Source organism: Zeugodacus cucurbitae, chromosome 6 (assembly GCF_028554725.1).
Source record: "Zeugodacus cucurbitae isolate PBARC_wt_2022May chromosome 6, idZeuCucr1.2, whole genome shotgun sequence".
Lineage (NCBI taxonomy): Eukaryota > Metazoa > Arthropoda > Insecta > Diptera > Tephritidae > Zeugodacus > Zeugodacus cucurbitae.
The window spans coordinates 70,133,859-70,161,103 of NC_071671.1; the positions used below are offsets into that span (position 1 = coordinate 70,133,859).

The following is a 27,245-nucleotide window of genomic DNA, read 5'->3' on the forward strand; positions in this document are numbered from 1 at the left end:
GATGTCAATTCAAGGTCACGTGATACTTTTGTTTACATTTTTGAGTGAGGTCATTTCCAGGTCTCGTGATGTCCTCCGTTTTTGGACTGTATAAGGAAATACCTGAAGAAAATGACTCCTGAAAGTTTGGTTGACATAGCTTTAGTAGTTTACGAGAACAATCCTAGAACTATCCTTTGTACCAGAATTCACTTTCATAGCTTAATTTGTGGCTTACACAGTTTTAGGACTTACAAACAACCGTTATGTGAACAAAACTATTATACTCTCTTCGGCAACTTGGTTGCGAGAGTATAAAAATTACTAAAAGAGCGTTAGCTCATTAACGGAAATACTAAATTTTACAGAAGAAATGGCAGAGGAAAGCTACACTCAGATTAAAAATGATGGAAAATGCGCGTGGCATCGCCCACTTATGGGTCTAAAACCATATTCGGTACATAATACTTTCTAGACCACGAGATCCACGCTGGAATTACTTTCTTGTGGAATATACCGTATTTGCGAGATCGAGACAAAGATTCCTTGGATCCCACAAAGCACGAACTAGCGAATATAGAATTAAAAAATCTCTGCTGATAGGTTCTGGGCGCTTCGTCGAGTGTTAATATCTAATCAAGGAATGTTGGCTTCACAGAGAACTGTCTCTCATAATTTAAGTGTGATTCCCTCTGGAGAAGAGCCAACAACATAGCTCTATTAACAAATTTCATTAACTCAATTTTTTTATGGTTGAGTATTTCATGAAGAAGTATGGAAAATCCTTATTTACTTGTTTGTTTCGACTTATTTTCTTATCGTTTACACCACTCGACACGCTGTTATTAACACGTTGTTGTTTTCGAGTTCACTGTTGTGCAAAACAACAGTGTAGTAATGAGAGTTACAGAAAGTATATGTTGATAAGAACCCTGTAGGAAATGTGTACGGCTAAATGATAATGACTCTCTGGAAATTGATAAATCTCTCTCCCACTCGTAATTGATTTGGGATTATAGACAAATATTTCGTATGCGAATATATAAACCTGTAGAAAGAATAAATTAATTATTGACATTTTTTTATTGTAATTGACATCGCTCTAAGAAAACAAAAGGCATTTTGGGTTCTCTGAAAAATTAATAAATGATTTCCAGTAGTTCTAGAGCTCGAATGATTTGAGTTAACAGAGATGATATAATATTTTTGTACACAAGAGCTAATTATCTCCTCAAATTTACTTACAGGACTTTATTATTGAATTCACAAATCTATTATTGAATTCACATATAATTACCGTTATATGTATATTATATAAGTGTATGGAATTATCTGCCAGTGTTGAGATGAATGAAGCCGCAGTTGAAGAACGTGTGAAAGCCGATTTTTTGCCTCAGTGGATCTGTAGGTTAATGCGTTAGGGTGAATGTGACATGAGACAAATACTTGTTACCGTTATGTATTGGTAATGTTATGCCAACCAAAAGAAAAATAAAAACAAACTACGAAAGGACACAGAAAAAAGAATGCTGAAAATGCAAGCTGAACAAATTTAATTTCGAGCGCGTCGTGTGGACTATTTAGCACTTATTTGTTTTTGTTTTTGTTTATCTTCACCCAGTTGGCAGATGACAAGCAATTTGAGCGTGAAATTAAGTATATTAGAGGTAACCTTTGCTAAACTGAAAACACTTCGGTTTCTTTTTATCAAAAACGAGCTGATTTTGAATTTGAATAATGAAGCACTTTAGCATAACAACAACAACAACACACTTACTGTTCACTGCCGCAGGCGCTTAACTTATCAACTGGCAATTTATGTAACATTTGCGGTCGGTCAACGCCCAACCAGCCATCGCCGCCTCCAATGCGCTCAGCGCCCGAGCGGCCGCCACTCAGGCAGTGAACTGCAGTTGGAAATTCAATTGAATTTGTTTTTGGGCAATTGTCAAAAATCGAATCATAACTCTTACTAAATCATAATGCAATCATCGGAACACATCACCAGCGCCCGCTTATTCAGCCACTTGGACATTCAATCGCAAATTCAAATCACCGAACAAGCACTTTCATACATACATATGTGACTGTGTTTGTGTGTTGCGCATATTTCGTGCGCCGCCCAATTTAACCTTAGCACACAATTACGCAGGTATTCAATAATAACTGTACAAATATTACGAATGTCATTATGTGTGCCTACAGCGGTGGGCGTGCCACTGCTCGGGGCAATTCAAAGCCATTGAAAGCTGGTTGTTGTTGTTATTTGGTGTCAAATATCAGCAACAAAATAACGAGATTTTTAGCGATTCAAAGCAGCAGAGTTATGCGGCAACACCCAGACGATATGGCAACATTTTGAAATAATTTTTTTTACTATTTATTTTGGTGTTACTTTCCTTGTCTGAAAGGGGAGATACTATGGGACTTTAGAATTTCAAAGTTAAGAAGACTTACAAACCTCTTGGTGGATCTGGAGTTCTCATTCGATATGGTCTTAGAATCTGATACAGATACACAATTGGGACTATCTAGGGCCGTTGTTGTATTAGTTTAATCTAGGGATCAGCCCATATGTCCAATTTTGACAGCTGATACGTCTCTGGTTGGTTGTCGACGATAAACTAGGGCTTAACCACAACCCAAGCACTATTCGATATGGATTGTTAAATCTCAATTAGGGATTCCCCAAACATCAATCACTACATTAACGGTAACTGCAGCTATTCTGCGCACGAGAGCTCTAGCCCCCTTACTTCCAGTAGGATTTGCGATACAATCTCCGTAGTTTTACTGGCGCCTTCGGTCATCTTACTTAAAAATTCGCTGGCTTAAGAAAAGGGGAGCTGACAAATCAACGAAACTGGTTAGCATTATTGTCATTAACGGCTTCAGTGATAATACAATAGGCATCTTCAACTCTTCACCGGGTAAAAATTCAAATTTATTTAATTGTTTTTGGAAAGTTGACATGAATACATATTTGTGATTTTCTTTCATTTATTTTATGTAATGAATTCATAAAATTGTATCAATTTCCTGCGTAATTCGCTTTTCACTTCTCTTTTTCGCAAAAGTCATTAATATTCTTTATTACTTAGTTTACGTTTACGACGCGACGCCAAATTCGCACCAATGAAGTTTCCATAATAAACTGTTGCCGGACTGCAACCGGAAATTTCGGCATCTCAATTTTCATGGAATGCAACGGCATTCTTGTTATTGTTGTTGTGTGCGTAATTAGTTTATGCAAAAAAGGTGAAAACATTGCAATTTCAATAATGAAAACTCGGCGAAATTGTTATGCCAAAATTTTAATTACTTCCAAGGCTCTAAATCACCGAAGTCAACGAATTCACCAAGAAAAGCGGATAATGGTAAATGGCGACCGCCACTAAGATGCAGGAGGGATCCTGTTTATTTACTGTGATAAGAGTTGGAGTTGGTAGGAAATAGAGCTGGCTGAGGAAATGCTTCGGCTTAACTATGAAAACACAATCTCCACACAAATTGAAATTTTCGAATTTTCTCAAATGAGTAGGAAATTAACTGTTGCGCTAGCTGATGCTTTGTGTACTTTGCAATCACTTGTAGCACAAAGAGTCTGATGTAAGTCAAATTATAGATGTAACGTTATTGAAATAAAAACTATTTTAGTGTTTTAAGTACAATTATTTAATAACTACTTTAAATTGGCAAATTATCAGCCAATCCTGGTGATTAAGGTGAGTGAACGCTTATTTCCGTTTTCAGTGTTTTATAGTAGAAATTCACAAAACCGAAATGTAGTCTTGACTATTTCAAAGAAAAAGATGATCATTCCTATACAAACATCAAGTTAATTTGATATTGGAACGGACGTCTTAGAAAACCCAATAGTACTAGTACCTTGCTATGAGGAACATTAGTTGCGGGAAATTGTTCGAAATGGAATTCGATGGTCACGGTGCAAGTTTTAATTGAAAGTTATTCTTCAAATCGTCTTTCACTATTAAAATGCACTCAGTTTTTGCTACAATTAAATGGTAGGCTCATATTCCTCTTGCCCAGTAACTTGATGAAACTCTCACAATATCTTTTTCAAATATTCTTGAAAATCTTTAGAAATTAGACTTTAATCATGAGCTTTAAATTGCAGATTGTTGTAGCAGCAGAAAAGCATGTGCAAATAAATTTAATAAATGATGCAGTATCAGCTCTCTCGTTTATGTAGACCCAACTGTAGTGGGTACGGGGCATGAGTTTGATCGACGGCACCTGAAGTTAAGCAGTTGCTTCCTGTTCGTGCTTGCCTATTATAGTGTATTGAAAGAGTAACGAGTTGTAATTGTCAAATAGAAAAGGAAGTGAATACGTACTGAGTTAAAGTTTCTGCCAAACGGAAGAAATATTTAAAAAATTTTACTTAAAGCTGCTGTGACTTATGAAAGGTTGCAAGACAGAGGTGGACTTATGTAAAGTTGACAGAGGTGATATCTTGCCGGACGAGGAAATAATAGTAAAATGTACTAAAACAGATCCTCTAGTCGAAGATATTGAACAACATCTATAAAAAAGAACCGTCTAAAGGAAAACCAAGATGTAGAGCCAGATGAACCCAACTTAAAAATTAGATAAATAATGAAAATATTTCCGGTTGAAACAGAAGCTACATAATTTCCTGTACTGGAAAGTATTTCAGCAAAAATAAAATAAAATATAACTATTAATTAAATAAATACAACTTCACAAAGGAGAATGTTACAGATGTGTAACAGCGCGTAGCTAAATTAGGTTTTCCAATAGTTTTACTCTTCTTTTTGACATTGTTTTTTTTTTGCGCTGCAAGTACAAATTAAATTTTAAGCGTCACGTGACTAACAGCCTGCGGCTAATTTCCGCCCCGGCCAGATTTGTATTGAGTAGTTTGTTGTTGTTGTGCGAGAAGGCGAAAAATCACAGCGCGAATGATAATTTTAGTTGTTAATAATCGAAAAGTGCCGCAGGCCATCATCCATTCATAATGTGCAGAAAAAGTTTGCCTACGCTCAGGCATACATACACATACCTGTGAGTGAATATGTATGTGTAGGGTGTATGAGGTAGAGAAAATGTCAACTTGATCAATGTCATTGCGAGTAGCAGAAGCGACCTTTAATGGCCTACAAGCACAGTTTTGCACGGCACAGGCTGTTACATGCGACAACAACAACAACACACACATTCATATGCATATTAGATTATTGAATAAAAACGTATTTTTTTGTGTATGACGCTCTGCTCTCTGCTAAATTGTCATTTTGACAAATATTTACTTTGCTGTTTGTCGCATTTCTCTGTACCTTTCTTTCGATTTTGTTTTGAGCCCACGGCTAATTTGCCACCCCAAAAACAGGAAGGTTTAGCGAAGCGCCTCCTCTCATTTTCGCACCTTTTGCATTGCTGTGCTTCAAGCATGTGTGTGTGTGTGTGTGTTTTCGTGTGCCTCTCATGTCAATGTGAGTGTGTTTTCATTTTTTGCCTTTTTTTACTTTTAACACCCTTTTTCGCTTTTTCCATTTCATCTTTGCACCTCTTTCTCCAAACACGGGGTCGACACGTAATAAAGTGCAATCAAATGTAACCTGGACAAATTCACACCCAACAAAAGTGAGTTATTGTTGTAATCATCGTAGTAAAAACTGAGTAGTCTCACAAAATGAGAAATTCTGTTACAACAGTGGATGGATTTTTTTTCGATAACCAACATTTCTTGGTGCCTCTCATCGGATTTTGACAGAAATCTTGCAAATTGTGCCAATGAGAGCAATTATTTTCCAGGTTTAAAAAGATGTCCATAAATTATTTATAAGCACTGAAAACACCGAAATCAACTAAAGCTACAACAGACCAATACTGGATACAATTTCACTAGTTCGAATATAACTAGTTAGTCACTAGTCCACATTTCATAATTTCTATTGCTGGTAATGCCAATGTAAGTACGTGTGCTTGATTATGTACATATATGTATGTGCGCATGTAAATTGTAGTTTTTCATTTTTTTATGGTAACTGCGCCTACAAACGGAAACGGAAATTTGTTTCGCAATTGATTGAGTTGCTTTTTGTGGAAATACTCGTATTAGCGTCTGAATCGAGACTTCTTCTGTGGCGAAATGAAACGTAAAACACAAAAGAGATTTATTTAAGATTATGATAATATTTGTGACAAATCAATGATAAATCATTCAATTTGAAAGATAAAAGAAGAATATTAAATATGAATATGTCATATTCGAATCTGTTTCAAATACGAATAAACATTGAAACAAACTCCAATTTGCTGAACGGTAAAATCAGTGTAATTTCATTTATAGAGAGTATAATAAAACCAAATTTTTAATTTCGAGAGTCCATTACCAGACTATGGAGAAATCTTGCCACGAATAATGCGACTTCGGAAACATAGCAGCTACTGAACGTGTCATTTAGGTCTTCCGACAAAATGCGCTCGGATGAAAACATGTCTGGCAATTGAAGCTTATTATCAAGAGGTCGATGCCAAAAGTTGGACCAGCAATCGGGAAATTACTCATCTAAACGTCGCATAAAAAATCGTAGTCGACGATCCGATTGATCCTCATCACTAGGTTTAGACTATTGAGGTCCAAATATTCATAATGTACCAAATCTTGGAAAACCGGATGGAAGATTTGCTGAACTAGGGCGGCTTAACATAGATGGATCTAATTAATCGAATATAAATAGTTTTTCTATTTTTAAAGAACACGGTGTTAAAAGTGAGATTAATTTTATCTGAAGACACTTGTTTATTTTGTTGACCTCTGCAAACCTATGGGGACAGTCTTTATTTGAAAATATTTATTGTAGTATAAGATGGCTTACAGGGAAGACGCTACTACGTCAGAAAGACAAACCGAAAAGGAACTTACTTTCGTTTGAGATTTTGAATTAGCGGCGAAAACTCTTTAAAATTGAGAAAGATAAATATTAAAATACTCATGATATCTTATACTTCTCGAACCACGAGACAAAGCATCGAGCTCTTTAAACTTTGACGCTTGAGTTGTCAGCACGAGTTGATATATGTAGTTGATGGGGTGTTTTGTTAAGCTCAACGGAAACAGTTTCGACTATTATAGCGCCAATTAAGGTTCTTAAACAATCACAGCAATCTTGAATTGCATTTTTTATGGAAATTAATACTCAATCTTTGTGTGGAGTTCCCGCCTTCAGTTCCGATCGTTCCGCTTTGCAATTCGATGGGCGTTTTTGTTTTCTTCCCGCCAAACCCACCAATTTAGATATTTTTAGGATACATTTGTGCGAAATAAATGATTTTTTATACAAAGTAATGTGAAAACAAACTCTAAAACGTGAAATCGAGTACTTTGTTTGTATTATATGTATTACACTAACATATGTATATATTACGAGCACTCACCATATGCCTTCGAGGAATGGAAACTGTCAACAAGAAAACCGAAGTAAACGCCCATAATCCGCTAATAGCTGTAGACGTCTCATGATCAGCAACGTTCCACTTTCGCCTGAGTGTGATGACAAAGGACACATGCTGAGATAAGGATCTCATTACTCTCGGCTCACAACAGAGCGCTGCCAAAGAATAGAAGAACAGTATGAATTGGAGTAAAACCGAATGGCAACAATAACAAGAACACGGTGAGTGTAGAAAACATTACTTACAAAGGCAAAATAATTATCCTTTCGCATTACATGCGTGCAAACAACAGCAACAACAACACAATAGTACGTGAAGCGAGTGGAGTGCCAGGATCACTAACAGCGCTACTTCGGTTGCGGTTTCCATTTACTGGCAGCCTCAATGGATAATTGAAACATCAGCTTCCGATCACACACATTTTTTACTTAACACACACGCACACACTCACACATATGAGCAGCAGTGGTTGTGGTGAATTCATGCGTGCGGCAGGATCATGACGCGCATAAGGACTGCTGCATAGTGGCTGCTGCTGTGTTTTGTGTGTGTTTCCTGTTGTTGTTGCTCGTCTTTATGTCTTTGTGGTGTGACGTTGTTCATTTAACAATTGACTCAAAGCGGTGCTCGATAGCTAATCCTAATGTATTTTCGCACATTGTTCTCAACGCCGAGAACCTGCGTGTGTGTGCGAGAGAGAATGCGACTGTGTGCTGCGACGACAGTGTACACAGCTTGTTTGTGTGCTTAAGCGGATTTGGGTGCCCGGCCGGTGGGTATGCAGAACTGTGTGTTGGTCTCCTGCTGACTGCGGCGCGGATAATGTGTTGGTAATCTGCGCTTTTGCTAACATTTCATTAAATTTGAGCGCATAATTGCAGAAATATGCTGCGATCAGACAATCAGCTATTGAGGATGTGTGAAAAACGCTTCTGGTTTACACGCGACATGGCAATCACGACGTTCGTTTTGCTTAAGCAGGCCACCGGAAGGCAACCTGCTGCGCCTGCGTTGCTGCTACATAAATAAGCTATGAGAGTTGAATTGAGAGGGCGAGGAGTGGTGAGCGGAATGTTTCTGCGATTATTGACATATTAGTAATCAAACTTCATTAACTGCTTGGATTATTTCATTAAACATTTGGCGAGCAGTAATCTGTCTGGGAAAAGAAAGAAAGATTTTATGAAAATAATTAAATTTACTCTCTACCTATTTATGAATGTAATCTCCAATATGAGACCTTTATACTTTTGCTGAGATTAAGTGCTAAAGTCTTAATTTGAAAAACACTTTTAACTCTAGTTGTGTTATCAGAAGGAATACCAGTAGTCAAATATAATATATATTACTTAATTCCTTATGGTTTCAAAATGATTATTACCTTAATATTCGTAATTATCCAAAATACAAGAAAACCAATTTATATTTCGACTCTAAGAAGCACACTAAGGGAAGGGAAATTTCTTGACCGATATATTTATAGTAATACTTAGTATATACAGTTGAACTTCCCTAACTCGAATCACCAGAATCCAAAAAAAAAACTTCAAAACGTTCTAAAATATAGATTTATACATAATTTTATTTATTTACCTCGCATAAAAGTATTTTGCGTATGTACATAATTTGAAAGATATATTCTGTAATTTTTGGCTATTTGTTTCAGTGAAAAGCGATTCTTATCTTTTTAGTGCTTTGTAGTGATCGTCAGTTGTATTAAGTAAAATGTAAAATTGCAAAGAAATGTTTTACATCATTGTTGGAATGCGGTTGAATATTTTTTCTTCCGAATCCTCATCGTTTTCCAAGGCGCTAGAAGTCATGTTCGTCGGGTCCGAAATATATCAATATATCGACAATATCATCATCTGTTATAAATCTGGCTAAACAAATCCCATCGTTCACCTCAATATGATCTGTAAAAGTAACATTTGAAGGGAAATTAGTGTTACTATTTCACATACATAATCCGAAATCGGCTTCTATCAATTTTTGATCATCGTCAATGTTTTGCAAAATAATTAAATGTTATCTTCGCTCTTTCGATTTATGGAAGGAAATTTGTTTGAAATTGGTATTCATATTTTTAATTGGTACAATTTCTTTGTTATAAAAATATGCTGTGAAAGCTATAAATACCTTGATTAGCATAGCTCACAGCGCGACATCTACCGCCTCTCACTGCGAGTACTCATGTAACTCGGCGTGCGGAACTTGGCTAAGCTACTAACGGATATGGAGCGTCAAACCACACTTCACCACCATTAGTGGAGTCAATGCGGTGATAAAAAATTTTGTTGAAAAAAATCACGCACACAGAGAATTCGTACAGGATGCCTAAGGACACAAAAATTGAGAAATTGTGAATCCAACAATGACAGATTGACGTAAATTTGATGCAAGGATTCACGATTGAATAAATGCCACAACCAAGACCGTAAACAAATAGCCATGACACAAACTAAATCTAGAATTCAACACAAGCCATCCACGCATACATACATATGTACATATTTAAAAGGTGTTTTATAAAAATGTGCTTTTGAAAAAGATATCAAACGCATATAATTAAATTTTTTCTACAAGAATTTAGCTTATTTATAAAGACAAGTAAGGAAAGACTAAGTTCGGGTGCAACCGAACATTTTATACTCCCGCAATTTATGCTATATTTTTATTAAGATAACACACAATTTGACCCATGTATTCGGTATAAAGTCCAATAGAAAAACGAAAATCATCATATATGGTATATAGGCTGAGGTAATTCCTGAGCCGATTAAACTCAATTTCATCACCAACATACATTATATCTAAGATTATATGCTCATTTAATTTGGCTAAGATATTTCATATATTAATTATACAGTATTTGTGTAAACTTTTATTTCGCTGTCTTCATTGGTTCCTTATGTATATGTTATAGTGAAAGAATCAGATGGAATTCAAAATTGAGTTATATGGGAAGTTGTCGTGGTTGTGAACCAATTTCGTCAATTTTTCGCACGTGTCATCAGGGTGTCAGAAAATATTATATACCGAAATCTGTCGAGTAGTTCCTAAGATATGGTTTTTGACCCATAAGTGGGCGATGCCACGCCCATTTTCCATTTTGTAAAAAAAATCTGAGTGCAGCTTCTTTCTGGTATTTACTCTGTAAAATTTAGTGTTTCTGACGTGTTTCGTTAGTGAGTTAATGCACTTTTAGTAATTTTCAACCCAACCTTTGTATGGGGGGTGGGCGTGGTTATGATCCGATTTCTTTCATTTTTGGACTGTATTAAGAAGTGGCTAAAAGAAACGACTACAGAAAGTTTAGTTTATATAGCTTTATTTGTTTGCGAGATATTTACAAATAACCGATTTGAGGACGGGCCCTTACTAGCGCGACACTTTATTCCAAATAGCTTTATTTATGGCTTAGTTATGGCACTTTATTTATTTTCGAAAGCAACCTTCCTATGGTGCCAACGAACAAGTATGCCAAGTTTCATCAAGATATCTAAATTTTTACTCAAGTTACAGCTTGCACAGACGGACGGACGGACGGACAGACAGACATTCGGATTTTGACTCGCCTCTACGCCCTGATCACTTTGGTATATATAACCCTATATCTAACTCGTTTAGTTTTGGGTGTTACAAACAACTGTTATGTGAACAAAACTATAATACTCTCTTAGCAACTTTGTTGCGAGAGTGTAATAAGAGCTTGCCATTATCTTTTAAAAGAGAAAATTTGAAATGGTATGCATCTATGGAGAATACCCATTTAGGGCTGGTTAGACTGATATTTAAAGCAAGTTCAATGGATTTTAATCAAAGCATTCAAATAGTCAATATTTAAACAATAAAATAAACATTCTTCTCAGAATCCAAATCGAATGTGGTTTCTTCGAAGTAGAAGTTCGGTTTGAAGTTTTATACTTAGATGGCAACGCTTAACAATTTTGCAATCAAAATTGTTTGAGATTAATGTCAAAGAATTGTATCCAAACGTAATCTACTCACAATTAAAAACCACATTAATAAAATTACATGTACCAGAGAAACAAAGAGTACTCTCGAAAGGATCATAGAGCATTGCTTGGGGTATTTTGAAGTATTTTGATGAAGCTTCAATCATATTTTGTTCTTCATATTGTTGCACAGTAAATTTTAAAATATTTCACAGAAAAGAATACGGATAAGTTGCGGTGCATAAGTGGGTGTCTGCTGTGCTTCAGTGTCAACTGCGAGCTCTAATTTGTTTTTGTATTTGCGCCATATCCCATTTTTTGGGCGGCTACAAGTAAATTCGTTTACTTTTCTGCAAATACACACAAACACATATGAAAGCACAAGTGCGGGTGCATGCATGCAATGCTTCTTCCGGCACGATGGCTTCTTGGCGCAAGCTTTATTATTCTGGACAATGCCACAGCGGCACGACAGCAAACAGCCAAGACATCGTGCGGCTTTACTCGCTCGAAAACATGTCAACAGACAATATCCTGTCGAATTTAGGAAAGTGATTTATGTGAAACTCATGTATGGAATGCACAAGAAGAAATCACTACAACAAGAACAACAATAACTACAACAGCCACTATTATATAGAATTGCTTTGCTTCAAAAGCCAAATAGAAATTTTTCTGCCACGACTCACGCGTTTATGTATGTGGAAATCCGGGAGAAAACCCATGAAATGAATATCAACAACAAGTGCAACAACACAACGCCAATAACAACTGCATGAGGAGCTAAGTAAGAAATGAGCGGCGTTTAAATTGGATTTGGCTGATTCGAAAGGCTTTTTCCAGGCTTTGCGGAGCGATTTAAATGCGCGCTGAGTGCTGAGCATGGGCAACGCTTGCCGAAGTGGGGGTGAGGCTATCACACACACACAAGCGGGTTGTATGTGGAAAACTTGCACTTAATTGGGCTTAGTGAGTTTGGGTTGCTTTATGTAAATCCTCAAAGTTTATCTTATGAAGTTTAGAAGGAAATAACTGTTCTTGAAAACATACATATAACCAAACTTCAAAGTATTTAAATTTTTTTAGTAAATCGAGGGAAAATTTTTTCCCAAATACAAATAAATCTTTGGGATATTTCGAAATTTTAGACCTCCAAATCTGGTGATTTTCTGCGATTAAAGACCGAAATTAAACCTCACACTCAGTCACATTAAATAGTTTATCCAATATGACAAATCTTGATCGGGATAACTGCTCGGGAACTTCATACATTCATGTAGCCTTGTCTCAATCTTATTTTATTTCACTTGCTGTTTCAAGAGTCATAACGGATTCCAGCAAATCGGTGACTCCACAGTCATTCGCTTATTTGCTGAAACGCAGCAAGCAAGTTTTGGCAATTAGCACCTCGAAAAGTCACGAAAGAACTAAAAGTTTAGACCTTTTAAAATAAATAAAAAATGAAAAAAAATATGTAAAATGTTTTGTGAAGAAAAAAATTGAGCAAACAAGTAGGAAAAATAAAAAACGCAGAGTGTGTAACACAGAAGTGAGATGTATTATCTTATTTTATTTTCTTCATTTTTAGCTTCAAATAACAAAGGAATTCCAAATCGTTTCGCCTCTCATACATTTTCGAGTTTTTTTTTTGTATTGTTTGGTCTGCTTCTACAATACATGGATACATATATAATACGGTGTATATATGTGCAATTGCGACTAAAGGCAATGACAAATTTGTTTATTTTTTTGTTTTCTGATTTGATTTTTTAATTAGCGACTTTTCGTGGCTCCGCTACCAAATAAATGTGATTTTCTGTTTATTTTACTTTACTTTATAGTAATGCGTAATTGAGTGTACGATCCAGCTGTAGAGCATTTTACAGAAGGTCGTTCATAAGGGAATAAAATGCGATATTTTTTAACTTGCTAACTACTTTTTAAATGTTGGAGCTTTTCGCGTTATATAACAGTCAATAATTATTTTAAATATAATTGTCATAATAATATGTGAATGCTGTACCCTATATGAAATCTTGTGCCATTCCCATCGATCCATCAATTTATTTCTAAACCTATTGGTTTTGTTATTTCATAACACTATATCAAATAAGAATATAACGTACATTTTCCTCTTTAATGGTGGTTAAAAAGACCAATCTTATGTAACAGATGATCAAAGTTAGATCTTCGAAATAAATACAATTTATGTAAGTCGAAATACTGGACACATTTTAGCCTCTGTCATATAAGCTTGACGGACAAATTTTATACACCACTGAATTACGAAGAATATGTAGCTTTTAGAAATGTACTCTGCCCTATCCACAAAAAGGGAGACACCACAATCTGTGCCAATTACCGTGGGATAAGCCTCCTAAATATATATCGCCTATAAGGTTCCATCGAGCGTACTGTGTGAAAGGCTAAAGACTGATAGGCCCTTAACAAGGTGGCTTTAGACCTGGAAAATCTACAACTGATCAGATTTTCACCATGCGCCTAATCTTGGAGAAGACCCGTGAAAAGAGGATCTCTCTTTTTCAATTTTAAAGCTGCTTTTGACAGCACGAAAAGGTGTTGCCTCTATGCGGCCTTGTATGAATTTGGTATCCCCACAAAATTAATACGGCTGTGTGAGCTGACGTTGAGTAACACCAAAAGCTCCGTCTGGATCGGGAAACAGTTTTTAGACAGGGTGATTCACTATCGTCTGACTTCTTTAATCTGATGCTGGAGAAAATAACACGATCCGCAGAGCTAAACAGAGAAACTACACTCTTCTATAAGATGGCGTACGCCGATGATATCGATATCATTGTAAACAACATCCATGCCGTTAGTTTTCTTTTTTTTGGACTGGATAAGGAACCGAAACGTATGGGTCTGGAGGTGAACGAAGACAAGAGGAAAGTATGAATGGAGCACTTTTATAAACTCGGCTATAACCGCCTACGCCAAAAAAAAGATGTAGATTTTTCCATATATTACATTTATTCCCATATCTATATCCTGTAAGTACTAATTATTATTTTAAAGAAGAAAATTTCCGTACTATGAAACCAAACATTTTGATTTTGAGATTAACTTCCCCACTTTTTGAGAAAATTTTTACTATATCCACGAATAGCTCATGAGCAGATTAGCTCTTTTACTATCAATAGTAAATTTTTTGTCTCAAATTAACTTTGAATTCAACTTTCTTCTAATAACCGATAATTTTTAATATATATTATTTTATTTTGAGCAAAATCGTTTAGTTAGACTTTATGATTTTTAATGTAAAGAAAATGAAATGGGATGATTGAAGAAAGCAAGAGGGAGCTTTCTGAATACCCTGTGGAAACCGATTTATCAATTGAAATATTAGAAAATTGTCTTTTTATTATAAACAGTTTATGAAATCTTGGAGATTGATCGTCTCCGACATGAATATTTTGATCAAATGTTTGCAAAATGTATATTTTTGGTAAAAACTAAAAAAATGTCAACATAGAAAAAAGGGCATAATATAAATGAATATTCATAGTATATGTATGTAGCTTAAAACAATGATCTAACATTTTCTAGTTTTTTTTTTATAAAAAGTAATTTGCTGTTCAAAATTCAGCTCAAAAGGAAAGTGTTACTTGCAAACATGTCCTTCCTTCAACAAAGAAATAAACATCATACATGTATTGTATGTATTGCCTATGCCAGCATTAAGGCAATGAACGTTTTCCGCAAACGACCAAGATGACGAAAACAGAAACAAAAACAATCATTAAACTAACAAAAAGCTGCCAACTAAATAAGAATAATGCGCAACATGAAAGTGCACTAAAGAAATTTCACACTGACGACGCTCGGCGGCGCATCCTTTTTCGGCTGTCGCTCGCGGTTGTCAACGTCTTTGGCCTGAGAGGCAACCACACACACACACCCTCATAGTAATATAACAATGCAACAATGTTTGCAATACGAAATGGCGGGGAACAAGCATCCGCTGTGAATAAGTAGACAAATTACCGTTGAACGTTAGTCCGAGGCCATTTGTGGAGCTCTTTGCGCGAATCAGATTTTTCATGTACACATGCCAAGCTTAAATAAATGAGCTAAGAGGCAACATGAGCTTCTGTGTCTTGTCCTCCCCTCTTCCGCCCTTCTAACGCTCAGCTCAATCACTTCAACGAACTTAACACTTTCTTTGGCGGAACAACAAGAGTTGGTTAAGGGACATTTACGAGTGATGTGAAAAATCACAGAGCGACGCAGCATCGCAACTGCAACTGTGTGTAAATGAGGTCGTCCAGAGACGAGGCCACAACTCTTCACTCTTCACTTTACGCTCGTGTGCCTCGGCATTTTTCATATTTTGAAAAAGCAAAGAAACTCCAAAATGGACCCAAAAATGTTCGCCTCTTTTTAAAGCCAAGGGTAATTAATAGCAAAGCACACAATGCACACAGACATGCAATAGAGGATTTCTTGGAGCGCTGCTGGCAGCACCACGGCAAGGGTGTAGATATGCTCTGTCATTTGCCAATTAAGTCATTTGCGTTAAGTTGACTCTGTGGTTTGTTGTCATAAATTTTGACTGATTATACGCATTCGTCTCTGCTGAAACACTCTTTCTCAGCCAGAGGCAAAAAAAAAAAAACAAAAACAAAAAAGAAGCTGCTTCATCCCAACCAAACATTTGGATATTTGGTTGTACGTTTTTAGAGAGGGTCACACCCAATTCAAATCTATGCTGCAGTGTTTCACAACCTAACAGTGTTTTCTTTGTAATATTTTGTTGTTGTTTTGAAACTCTGCTTGTTGAGTTGGATTTTTATATTTCGAATTTCTCTTTCTAGTACAAAAGGTTGCATATACCCAGTATTGAATGGGGTCTATAGTCTATGAACCTGGGTTGCAAGTGGACTTCAGATCGAAGACTATCGGTATAACTTAATAACAGTTCTATTTTCGGTTTTCAAGTGAACGGCCGTAGCTGTTTTATCAGCATGGACTATAAACTTGACATCTTCTTGACTGGCATAGACATACGTCCACCAAATGTAGTCTAATAGAGTCGAATCTCTGTCCTGACCTAAGTAGTCAATCTAGACCCTCTACAACCTTCTCAAAAGATCGTCCATCCAGTGGCTAACAAAGATCGAAGATCTGTGATGTGACTATGACTCATGGATCAGTCGAACATTATTACTTTAACAACTATTTTTTTGAAACTATAACTGAAATTTAATTAATCGTATCTCTCTTTCTGTCCAGTTTTTATTACTATATCATTCACTGATGGTCCTTGATCTATTCATAAATGTTGCGCACTAGTGTCTGGTCTCGAAATGAACTGGTTGCTGAGCCAAAAAGTTTAACCATAGGTTTCCTTGTTATGCATACAATACTACTGACTCTTCTGGTCAACCCACTTTAATGCTTACCCCACATTCCACTCCGTTCTAGGTTTGCGTTTAAAACAAGTCCATTGGCATGCAAAACTGTCCACACGCACCCGGTAATCTATCATTCAATTAAAAGCAAAGTCACTTTTCTGTTGAGACTTTATGCCATTTTGATGTTTAACCATTGCTGTTTTTGTTGTAACTATATACATATATTTTTGAGTGCACATCCACTGATATATATACACTTGTATATAACGCTGTGAGTGCGAATTTGCCATCCATTACCCTAAAAAAGGTCGCAATGTACAGCTACACATACACACATATACATATATGTTTGCCTAGTTGGCTTTAAACTTAAATTCATAGTCATTTGCATTGCATTTTCATATCAGAGTATCACACTTTTATGTCAAATATGCAGGTCTTTTATGAAGTTGTAATTCGTTATAGTGAATGAAATCCGAATTATTTCATATTTTTGTGCCTGATTGCGAACGATTTTTTGGAATCACAAATTCCGTATTTGCTAATTCGAAATGTTCTAAAATCGAATTTATATAAATTTTGTTAAAACTTTTTTGTTTTTGTTAAACTTAAAAATTAAGTCGGCTAATTCTAAAATATTTTAAAAATTGTATGGAAGTTCTTTTATGAAACCATTACAAAACCCCAGTCTTTAGTATGAATATATTATATGTTTAATCTGAAATATGAAATCAGTTTTGACCAAAGAGATCACAATATTTCTGTCATTTACTATATTCTTCAATTTATAAATTTTTTAAGCTCCTGGACCTCAAATTATTTAGGTTTGTTTGAATTTTATCTAAAATATTCTTAAAGGTTCTTGAGAATGACATCACTAAAGTCATTAGAAAAATTAGAAAAAAAATCAGAAATAATTTTTGGTTTTCTTGCCAAGAGAGAATCGGTCAAAAGACCTGAAACTCTTTTATTCATCTCAATCAGACCAGACCACATCACAATATATATTATTTTAATAATTTCAGCGCTGACAATAAGAACAAACAGCAAAGTTATTTTACGCATATAATAGCAAAAATTGTCCCCTCTTGCCACTTGCACCCCACCCCCTTTACATGTGTTGGTTGCGTTCAAAGGCAGCAGGCCGCCACGTGTTGACGCTTAGGCAGAGGAGCAACGGTGAACTAAAGCGACTGATTGCTGGCGAAATTGTTACAGCAATATCAACTGGTTGCCAGCACAACGCCGAACTAATGTTTACTACTTGTGCGAATTACGGTTGTGTTGTACGTGCGTCTACATTGCATGTTGTTGTTATTTGTTTTGTTGTTCTTGTAACTGTAGCAACTTTGCCAACTGCTGGATTATTAGAATGCGTGGAATGTGGCATGCAACATATTCGTACAACTTGCAGGTAGCAACGAGATTGGCGCGTGCCAGCTTTGGCAACGCCGAGAGAGATGAATTCTTGGCCTTTTAATAAAAGGACAACAAACACACACACACGCATACACACCTCATGGTTTATACAACTCTGGCAATTCACGTGAAATTTTTCACTTTTACTCAAAGGAGGAGATTTGTAAATTCTTTGCTTGCATTCATAAATAATTATCTTTGATACATTCATACACACACAAAGATATGTTGATGTTGCATGTTTGTAAGTTGCCGGGTCCATGTATGAATAAATTATTAAAAAAGTTGAAGTGCGCAGTTGGCCCTCGGCGCTTTATTGCTTGTGTCAACTAAGTTTTATCCTCATTGTTTTTTGATTTTGATTTTCTTTTTATTTTTTATACTTTTTCTATTCCGAGTTATTATCTTATTCATTTCTATTATTATCAAAGGTAAAATACAAAGTATATTATAAATTTAATATATAATAAAAAGCTCATCTGATGTAATATGTAAACAATACATAACTCTCGGATAACCGTTTTTTATATATATTACCTCTAAAGAGCCAGAAAATATGTTTACCGATTGGAACTTGTATTACTCCACATGAAGCATGAACAAGCATTGCAATATCTCAATTCCTCCAGCCTCTGATTTCTTGATTCTACAAATAGAGATCGCTTCATCTTTCAAATTTCGTTAAGACTGCTAGCACTCGTTTCTCACCCGACCGTATCGATTTTCTTCTTCTATACTCGGTGGATCCTACAACGTTTTTGGCGATGGTATCTAGAGAAATCTAATCCCGCTAAGTAATGTTCTCAGATAGTAAATGTAAGCCGAGTGAATTTGCAAGAGCAGAAAAATGGTTTAGTCTAAGCGTCAAAATGTAGAAAAAGGTGACTACCGGTGGTGGGTTCTCCAGATATATATATATAAATATTAAGAGTTTTGTGATTTATATTTTATTAATCTTTCTAGAACATACCCAACCTCAGACTACCGAATCTCTCCATTTTAGTGAAAAGCGAATATTGGTGTTTATTTAATGACTAGCAGACCGTTCCGGCTTACGCGGTTATAGCCGAGTCCAAAACAGCGCGCAACGTATCCCTCCTTCTGGCAGTTTGGCGCCAATTGGTTATACCAAGCGAAGCCAGGTCCCTCTCCACCTGGTTCTTCCATCGGAGTGGAGGTCTCCCTCTTCCTTGGCTTCCACCAGCGGGTACTGCATCGAATACTTTCAGAGCTGGAGCACTTTCATCCATTCGAATAACATGACCTAGCCAACGTAGCCGCTGTTTTTTTATTCGCTGGACTATGTCTATGTCGACGAATAACACATACAGCTCATCGTTCCATCGTCTACGGTATTCGCCGTTGCCAATGTTTAAGGGACCATAAATCTTCCGCAAAACCTTGCTCTCGAAAACTCGTGCCGTCTCATCAGATGTTGACATCGTCCACGCTTCTGCACCGTAAAGTAGGACCGGAATGATGAGAGACTTGTAGAGTTTGGTTTTTGTTCGTCGAGAGAGGACTTTACTTTTCAATTGCCTACTTAGTCCATAGTAGCACCTGTTGGCAAGAGTGATTCTGCGTTGGATTTCCAGGCTGACATTGTTATTGCTGTTAATCCTGGTTCCCAGGTAGACGAAACTATCTACAACCTCAAAGTTATGACTGTCAACAGTGACGTGGGAGCCAAGACGCGAATGCGCTGACTGTTTGTTTGATGACAGGAGATATTTCGTCTTGCCCTCGTTCACCACCAGACCCATAAGCTTCGCTTCCTTATCCAGTCTGGAAAAAGCAGAACTAACGGCGCGGGTGTTGTTTCCAATGATATCGATATCATCGGCCGTTCCGGCTTCGCTCGGGTTTAAACAAACATTTTTACCAGGTTATACACACTCTCCCACACATATGTATGTATTGTATTGTTTGTATATTTCTAATATTTTGCACTTCAAGACGCTGCACACGCTCCGTACTCGACCCTCAAGCGCTTGTTACTCGACTCTCTAACACGCGATTGAGATGCGAAGAGAATGCCTTGCAAGACGATTTTCAGTTTCAGATTAAGATTCTCCATCACGGAATCTTTTTGATATTCTCACCTGAGAACTCTTTCCAGAAAGTTGAGATTCTTGCATTAAATATAGCGCTATGTTACTCGGGGTGAATGTATCTTTCCAATGGTGAATACATTTTTTGAAATCGGCACAGTAGTTTTTGAGTTTATTCATTACAAACATACATACAAATCTTTCCTCTTTATAATAGTAGTATAGATTTACAATCAAATTGGAGACAGTAACAGTAAACTTATATATTCCGTGAGATGCAACATATTCAATTTCAAAACTACAATATTGGAAAAGATACTTTATAATTACGTTTTCCTTGAGAAGCGAAATAGCATTTTGCTCTTATAGACCATTCGGAATAAACAACATTTCTAAATCCAATGTTCTATTGGAAACTTTTTCGACACACTGTACTCATATATATACGAGTATAAAACCATGCATATAGACCCCATACGCATTTGCCCCCACTTGCCTAATTGAAACCCTCTGGGCCCATTTAGACACATCAACTGAAGTTGCGCTTAGACCCCAATTAAATAATAAAAATCGTCTACGTTCATAGATAATAAAAATGTGGTTCTCTTAACAGCAGCACAACAACACGAACGGGCGAATAACGGTAACGCTAAGAAAACTCAAGTAATGAAAGTGTCTGAAAATACAGTATTTAGTATAGGCATTCCAATTGCACTAAGCAAACAAGCAGGAAGTCAGGTCGACTGCTTCCAGTCGGAGAGAGCAACTGCAGTCGTAACAATCGGTTTGTTTTTGTTTTTAAGCAGTGAAAGAACTCGATTGCCTAACAGGTGTATACACTGCGACCGTTCACAATGGACTCTGCACAACAACTGCGGCCGGTGGAGTGAGTGAGAGCCAAAGCGAGAGGGAGAGCGCGCGCACATTGTAAACCACGCCCACGCATGAGCATCTTCTCATTCATGCATAATTGATAGCGGCGAGCGAACTGGCGAGCGACAGAGAGCAAACGAGTCGTACGGTGATGGCATGGCAGCGCAACAGCAGCCACGACGATAGATGCGATAAGCATGCTGATGACGACAAGTGCTCTTGGATACAGTTAAGTGGTGAACTGATTGTGAGTGCGCGCGTGTGTGTGTGCTGGTGCTCGCGAACCCCACCCCGTGTCAAGATGGCTGGCGCTGAGCGATTGCCCAAGATAGACAGACATTACTGTTAAGCCGAATGTTGCCGTTGGATAGCATAGAGTCGCGCCGTCTTTGTTGCGCCACCTTGACCTCCATATTGGAAATCGCTTGCCAATATACTCACTGCTTGCAGCAGTTGGGGCTGGAGCTAGAGCGGCGGGCTCCATCGCTTGTTTCGTGTGCTTGTTGTTGTTGTGCATGGTGGCGTAGCTACTAATGGCAGCCTTAACGCGCGATTAGGCAAAGCAGCCAAAAAAAAACATTGCGCTGTTCGCGCTTATCTCGCTACAGGACAAGTACAGGGGCAGAGGGGTAGACTGCTCTTAAAAATGTACATTTGCATGGGCGTGCGAAAATACAAATTCGCGAATGTATGAAAGGTGCTTCGGAAGGAATTTTTTTCCAAGCTGAAAGATAAAGTTAGTTAAAGTTGGTATAAAATCGAGAGGATACCAGAGAATTGATCTATGACTCTTTAAAGGTTGCATAAGGTAATTGCAAATTGTGACGAAACCCCCGTTTTAAGTTACGCTCGACGCCACTGACTCTGAAGTTTAAAGTTTTTTTCTGCTCAGCACTCGATTGTCTTATTATTGTTTTGCTATTGTTGTATTCAAGCGAATAGCTGGATTTGAGAGGACTGCGAATTGGAAGGAGCGCCGCAGCTTCAACGGGTGGCGACGACGGTGGTGGTGGTGGTGATGGTGATTGAAACTCGCCCTCGACGCTTGGCGACAGACAGCGCAGCTAAGCTGACGGGTTGCCTAAATGGCTTGACTCGCCTCCGCCAGTGGTTGCTCGCTTCGATTTCATAACAATTCGATTTAAATGCGAATCGTCCGCTCGCCGAGTGTAACGCGCTTGTGCATCCACCGTCACCGTTAGTTTTGGCAAATTTCTGCACTGTTGCACAAAGGCCACAGATCAACGCTGCCAAACACACACAGATTGGAGTTCACAGCGACACGAACATTTAATGACCATTTAAGGGACATTAATTTGCTCCCAACGCGGCCAGTCGGGTCAACGAAGTGACACAGCTCAGACAGCAAGCTCATCTTCCATTCAATTCTTCAAGTTGTTGTGTTGCAAGTGCAATGAGTCAGTGCCGTGTGTTGCAAAGTGAACGGTGCAATGTTTGCGTTGTTGCTCCTGCCGTCGCGGCAGTTTCGAGTATTTGTTGGATTTAATTAAAAATGTGCCAATTAAATTATAACCGTGAATTGAAGTGCTTGATTTAACCGCAGACGAAATAAAGAGTGCGTGAGCGAAGTGAGGAGGCAGACGTAAGAGGAGTGTTGCTACACTTTTGAAAGTGTGTTAATGACTTGGAACACGAAAAGTATTTTAAAAAACACAAAGTTAATTTAAGAACCATAAAAATAATGACGACTGAAGTGAAAACCTAAAATAAAATTAAATCATAAAGAATACCAAAATTAGTGCAGACATATAAAAAATAATAATAAATGATAAAAGAAATCGGTTTCATCCGTTCGTGTAGTTAATTGTGTGTGGAAAATTAATTTTTTCTCTGCTTAAAAATCAATACAACTTTTGAAGAATTGAAGCTCACAAACAATCAAATTCGTATGTGAACTCATAAAAGGGAAAAGAAATAAAAATACCTGCACAATGCGAGTGGCAGTTTTTAACAACTCCGGATTGATGACAATGACTCTTTTTATGTCACTTTGCAATTACCGGAAGTTCATGAACGTTTGATTGAATTAATTTGTATTATGAAAACCAGCTTGATTGTTCGCCAAAGTCGAGGTGAGTGCGTTTAATTACTACTTTCCGCTTTCATTTCTAGGTGCTTTCATTTCATTAGCTTTGTAAGTTTTACGATGCTTTTTATGACACTTGGATTGTTATTGCCTTCGACGGCAGCTTTCATCTTTCGATTGATTTTATTGTTCGAGTTTGCTTACAGAAAAAAATGAGTAGACAAAGAGAGAGCGCAATATGATTTAGTTACAATAAAAAGTCCAGAAATGGTTAGGTTACTAAGAACTATTGTTATCTTTATGTAAGTAAATAGAAAATTTTCTATTGCATTTAAGATAAAAGATAAGTGTTTGTCTCTGCGATGTATAGTATATTTACATTCTAAAACAATTCTTTCCATGTTAAATAGTATTTCAATCATCTTTATAAAAAATATAAATGAATTTATATAATACTTGCGCACCCGATAGACGTTGATCTGCATGATATTTCAAGCTATTAGGATATCATATAAAGAGTGAGATAAACACACATAATAAAATAATTGGATTGAATATTTGGTACACCGACAGTAGCGACATCCAATTATTAAACATTGCCCATTCAAAAACCATTTTATATACCTTTAGGCGGATTCTATACAGTAATGACGCCATTTAGTTTTGACCAAAATCTCAAACAAATGTACACATTTTAAATGAATTAAATGCACTGTTTCAATTGGACCGATTGGTGACTACAAACTATTATCGAATCCAGCAGAAGACGCACAAACAATTCCAATCAAATCGGTCCATTTAGGAGGAGTTGAGTGACATACACACGTACAGAGGAATTCTATATATAAAAAATTTATTTGCTTAAGATTGATTGAAAGTGCTTTAGTGCTTTTAATTAAAGATACGTTCGAAAGAGACACAGAAAGCTCTTGGGGCATGTAAATATGAAAGTTCGTCGATTTAATACTCTTAAAAGTAAACTAAGATCGATTGCAGAACAAGACTAAAGTTACCCTCCGAATAGTCCCCAAATTGGAAAAAGTATAGGGAAAGTCCTACGTGGTCATGATAAGATGCTGGAAAAAGCTTGAAAACTCTATTATTAAAGTAGTAATACAAAAAAGTGAGAATTTTCCTTCTTGGTGCAATGCATATCCACTTTTTTAACAAAAAGAAAAAAAAAGCAAAATAAACTATTTGTGTTTATTCCACCTTCAGTTGTTTATGGGCTTATAAGTATGATTAAAATAACTCTACTCTGGCCCGAGTAGATCGGTTTAACAATTAATGACAGAAGATTAAAATTATTACATTAATAAAAGCTTGAAATTGCTTTAAAATACTTGCTCGATACGAAAGCTTAAGAAACTAGTAGAAATTGGACATTGTTGTTCTCAAAAACATAACTATTTTATCTCTATAATAAAATCAGTCAAATTATGTTATTGCTCTTAATTGCTTTCTAATTCACTAAAACTGTTTTTAATTTTAAAAATTATATATTTTTTTAATAATTTCCTGTGTGCTAATTTGATAACTTTCCATTGCAGAACAAACCGATTGAAATGTAGTGCTGTCGCGCCAAGCACTTCGGCCTACGAACTGTGATAAAACATGTATACGACAGAAGCATTTCTGTGAAAGTTCAACGAAGCATCTACGAACATACTAACCAACACACACATAAAACGATATTCCATCAAATTGAATACGCTAGAAGCAAACCACTGCGAACTCAAGTTCGAAATTTCAAACTGAAAATCAGCACGTTACTTGGAAAACCGGCAAACTGTCTGCGCTGTCGATACGCAACTTTTCAGCAAATATGCTGAACAATCTGGGCGCCAATGTTTTGGGTAAGTCGGCAAGCAAATATTTACACATCTATTCGACGAATATGTAAAATCATAAATATTTGAAAAATGTATTGAAATATTTCAAAAGAACTCAATTAACGGCTTATAAACGAAATGCAAATGCGTTTGGCGTCGCATGTGAAAACGGTTAATACGATTGTGGGGGTATAAGTTGATCGATTGTTGTTGCTATTTTGCTGTTGTGCTTTTTTCGATTTTTTTTTAAGCAAATATACATAATTAAGATCGCCCAGAGAATTACGCTAATCAATAATAATGTTTCAATTTAGCAATACCACAACAATAACAATAATAAACAGGCTACGCCGAAGACAGCAAGTAAATTAAACTAATTTTTTATGTATACCCCGCCGCACATACATACATACATACATACATATATATCTATGTATAGTAGTGCGTGTGTTGGTGATTTCCCACACCAATCTACAAGTTGCCAATCGCCGGTCAGGATCGCTGGCATTTTAATCAGCTTAATCAACGCTAAATGGCGGATAATTGAGCGGCGGTCAATACAAACATACATACCTACATATGTATGCACACAAATGACTGACACCAGCATATGGATCGAAACGGAACTGATCGCTGCCAGCTGCGTTCCGGTTCAGCGGCGATTTGTTTGCTGATGTCACAACCATTTAGCAGTGCGTCTGACACCATGCCACCGATCCATGGGTGGGCGTCCGCCGTCCACCGGTCGACCCACTTACCACCGCATAACGCCAAAGCCAAACATTGTCGGCAGTGTTAATTGTAATAATTGCTCGGCTCAATAATTGTGGAAATTATTTTAATGCAAATTACAACTGATTGTATAAATTATACAATATTAACTTCTTCTTACCGCAATGTTAATGATTTTTAAACACTTTCGATTTCGACAAAATCAGCGCCTAGCGTTAACATATGTACGCCTGTGTGTGTGTGTGCATGTATTTGGTATATAGTGCATACAGTTATGTATTGAAATTAATGTAAATTGCAAAAATATACACGCATAATGCGATTGCTATTGTTGTTTTGGTTGTTGTTGCCTGTACATGCACTTGTTGACTGCTCCATTAGCTGCAGCAGCCGTTCGACTTCTCTGCGCTTTTACTGCCAGTTTACCCGACTCGTGAACTGTGTCGCCCATATATTTTATAAAATTCAAGTGCCATTTTTTCAACTAGTAATTAATTACTTTAATTTGTTCGATTATTAATTTATTGCATATTTTTTCGAGCACAGACTCGAACACTTCGACGGGCCGAACAGACATGGCCACACATGCAGGTTGTATATTATGTACTCTGGTGTATAACTGCTGTTTGTGTGTCCGCTTTCGATAGTGCGAGCATTGCATTTTTATGGCCTCCACTTGATGCTCTCGCTGTAAATATTACATTTGATAATTTATCGCTTTCGGCTGCCTTACACAGAGGCACACGAAGTAAAGCTGAAATACGCTATATGGTATTTACATTCAATATTTTGTAGTATTTGTATTATTTTTGTAGTTATTGACTTCTGTGAAATAAAATTTTTACCATATTGCTTGAAAAAAAAAAAATAAACAAGAAGAGGAAGTATTAAATTTAAAAAGCTTATAACTGTGATCTATATTTTAATATCCCTAAAGCACTTATACAAACTATAAGAAGGGTACATTGTTACTGAGTTTCCAAACAATAAGTCGATTTTTATGCATAAAATTCTGCTGTGCATGCGTATGTCACTGAACTCCTCCTAAAGTGCTGGACCGATTTAAATGAACTTCTTTGTGTCTCTTCAGCTGTGTTCGAGAATGGTTTGTAGTCGCCATACGGTCCAATTTTAATAGTACATTTCATTAATTTTAAAATTATAAACTTTTTGGATGCTTTATATTTGCCAAAGAGAGATGACACCATTGTTACTGTATAGAAACCACCTAAAGGTATATAAAATGATTTTTGATTGGTAAATGTTTTATAATTGGATGGTCGCTGTGCCAAATCTTCATTCCAGTTATTTTTTTTTATTATACATATGTGTTTCATTTCTTACAACAAACAAGTAAGGAAGGGCTAAGTTCGGGTGTAACCGAACATTTATACTCTCGCAATTTATATACTTAATTTTATTAATACAACACACAATTTGACCCACATATTCGTTCATTGAAAGTTGGAAACCCTAATATTAGGTAGACTGGGAGTTAGGTGAAGTTATAACTCGGTTTCACCCGTTTTTGG

At 36.7% G+C, this 27,245-nt stretch overlaps 2 protein-coding genes across 7 annotated transcripts in view; one reads left to right on the forward strand and one right to left on the reverse strand.

Annotated features, from left to right (window-relative positions):
- The window catches only part of LOC105221478 (retinal homeobox protein Rx), a 68,547-nt gene extending 59,967 nt beyond the window's left edge, over positions 1 to 8,580 (reverse strand). Inside the window, exons 1-2 of the mRNA XM_054233723.1 lie at positions 7,668 to 8,580; positions 7,405 to 7,577 (exon numbers count right to left, since the gene is read on the reverse strand). Coding sequence (XP_054089698.1) covers positions 7,405 to 7,459 — 55 coding nt within the window. The 5' untranslated portion in view covers positions 7,460 to 7,577; positions 7,668 to 8,580. The remainder of the gene's footprint in view (positions 1 to 7,404; positions 7,578 to 7,667) is intronic.
- Positions 8,581 to 21,724: 13,144 nt separating this feature from the next.
- Positions 21,725 to 27,245, forward strand: part of LOC105221479 (homeobox protein orthopedia) — a 43,491-nt gene continuing 37,970 nt past the window's right edge. For 2 of the 6 annotated variants that reach the window (XM_054233730.1, XM_054233734.1), the window contains exons 1-2: positions 21,730 to 23,195; positions 24,700 to 25,005. In XM_054233730.1, coding sequence (XP_054089705.1) covers positions 24,975 to 25,005 — 31 coding nt within the window. In that variant the 5' untranslated portion in view covers positions 21,730 to 23,195; positions 24,700 to 24,974. Of the gene's footprint in view, positions 23,196 to 24,699; positions 25,006 to 27,245 lie in introns of all 6 variants that reach the window. The other 4 variants (XM_054233732.1, XM_054233733.1, XM_054233729.1 and 1 more) reach the window with 4 other exon arrangements.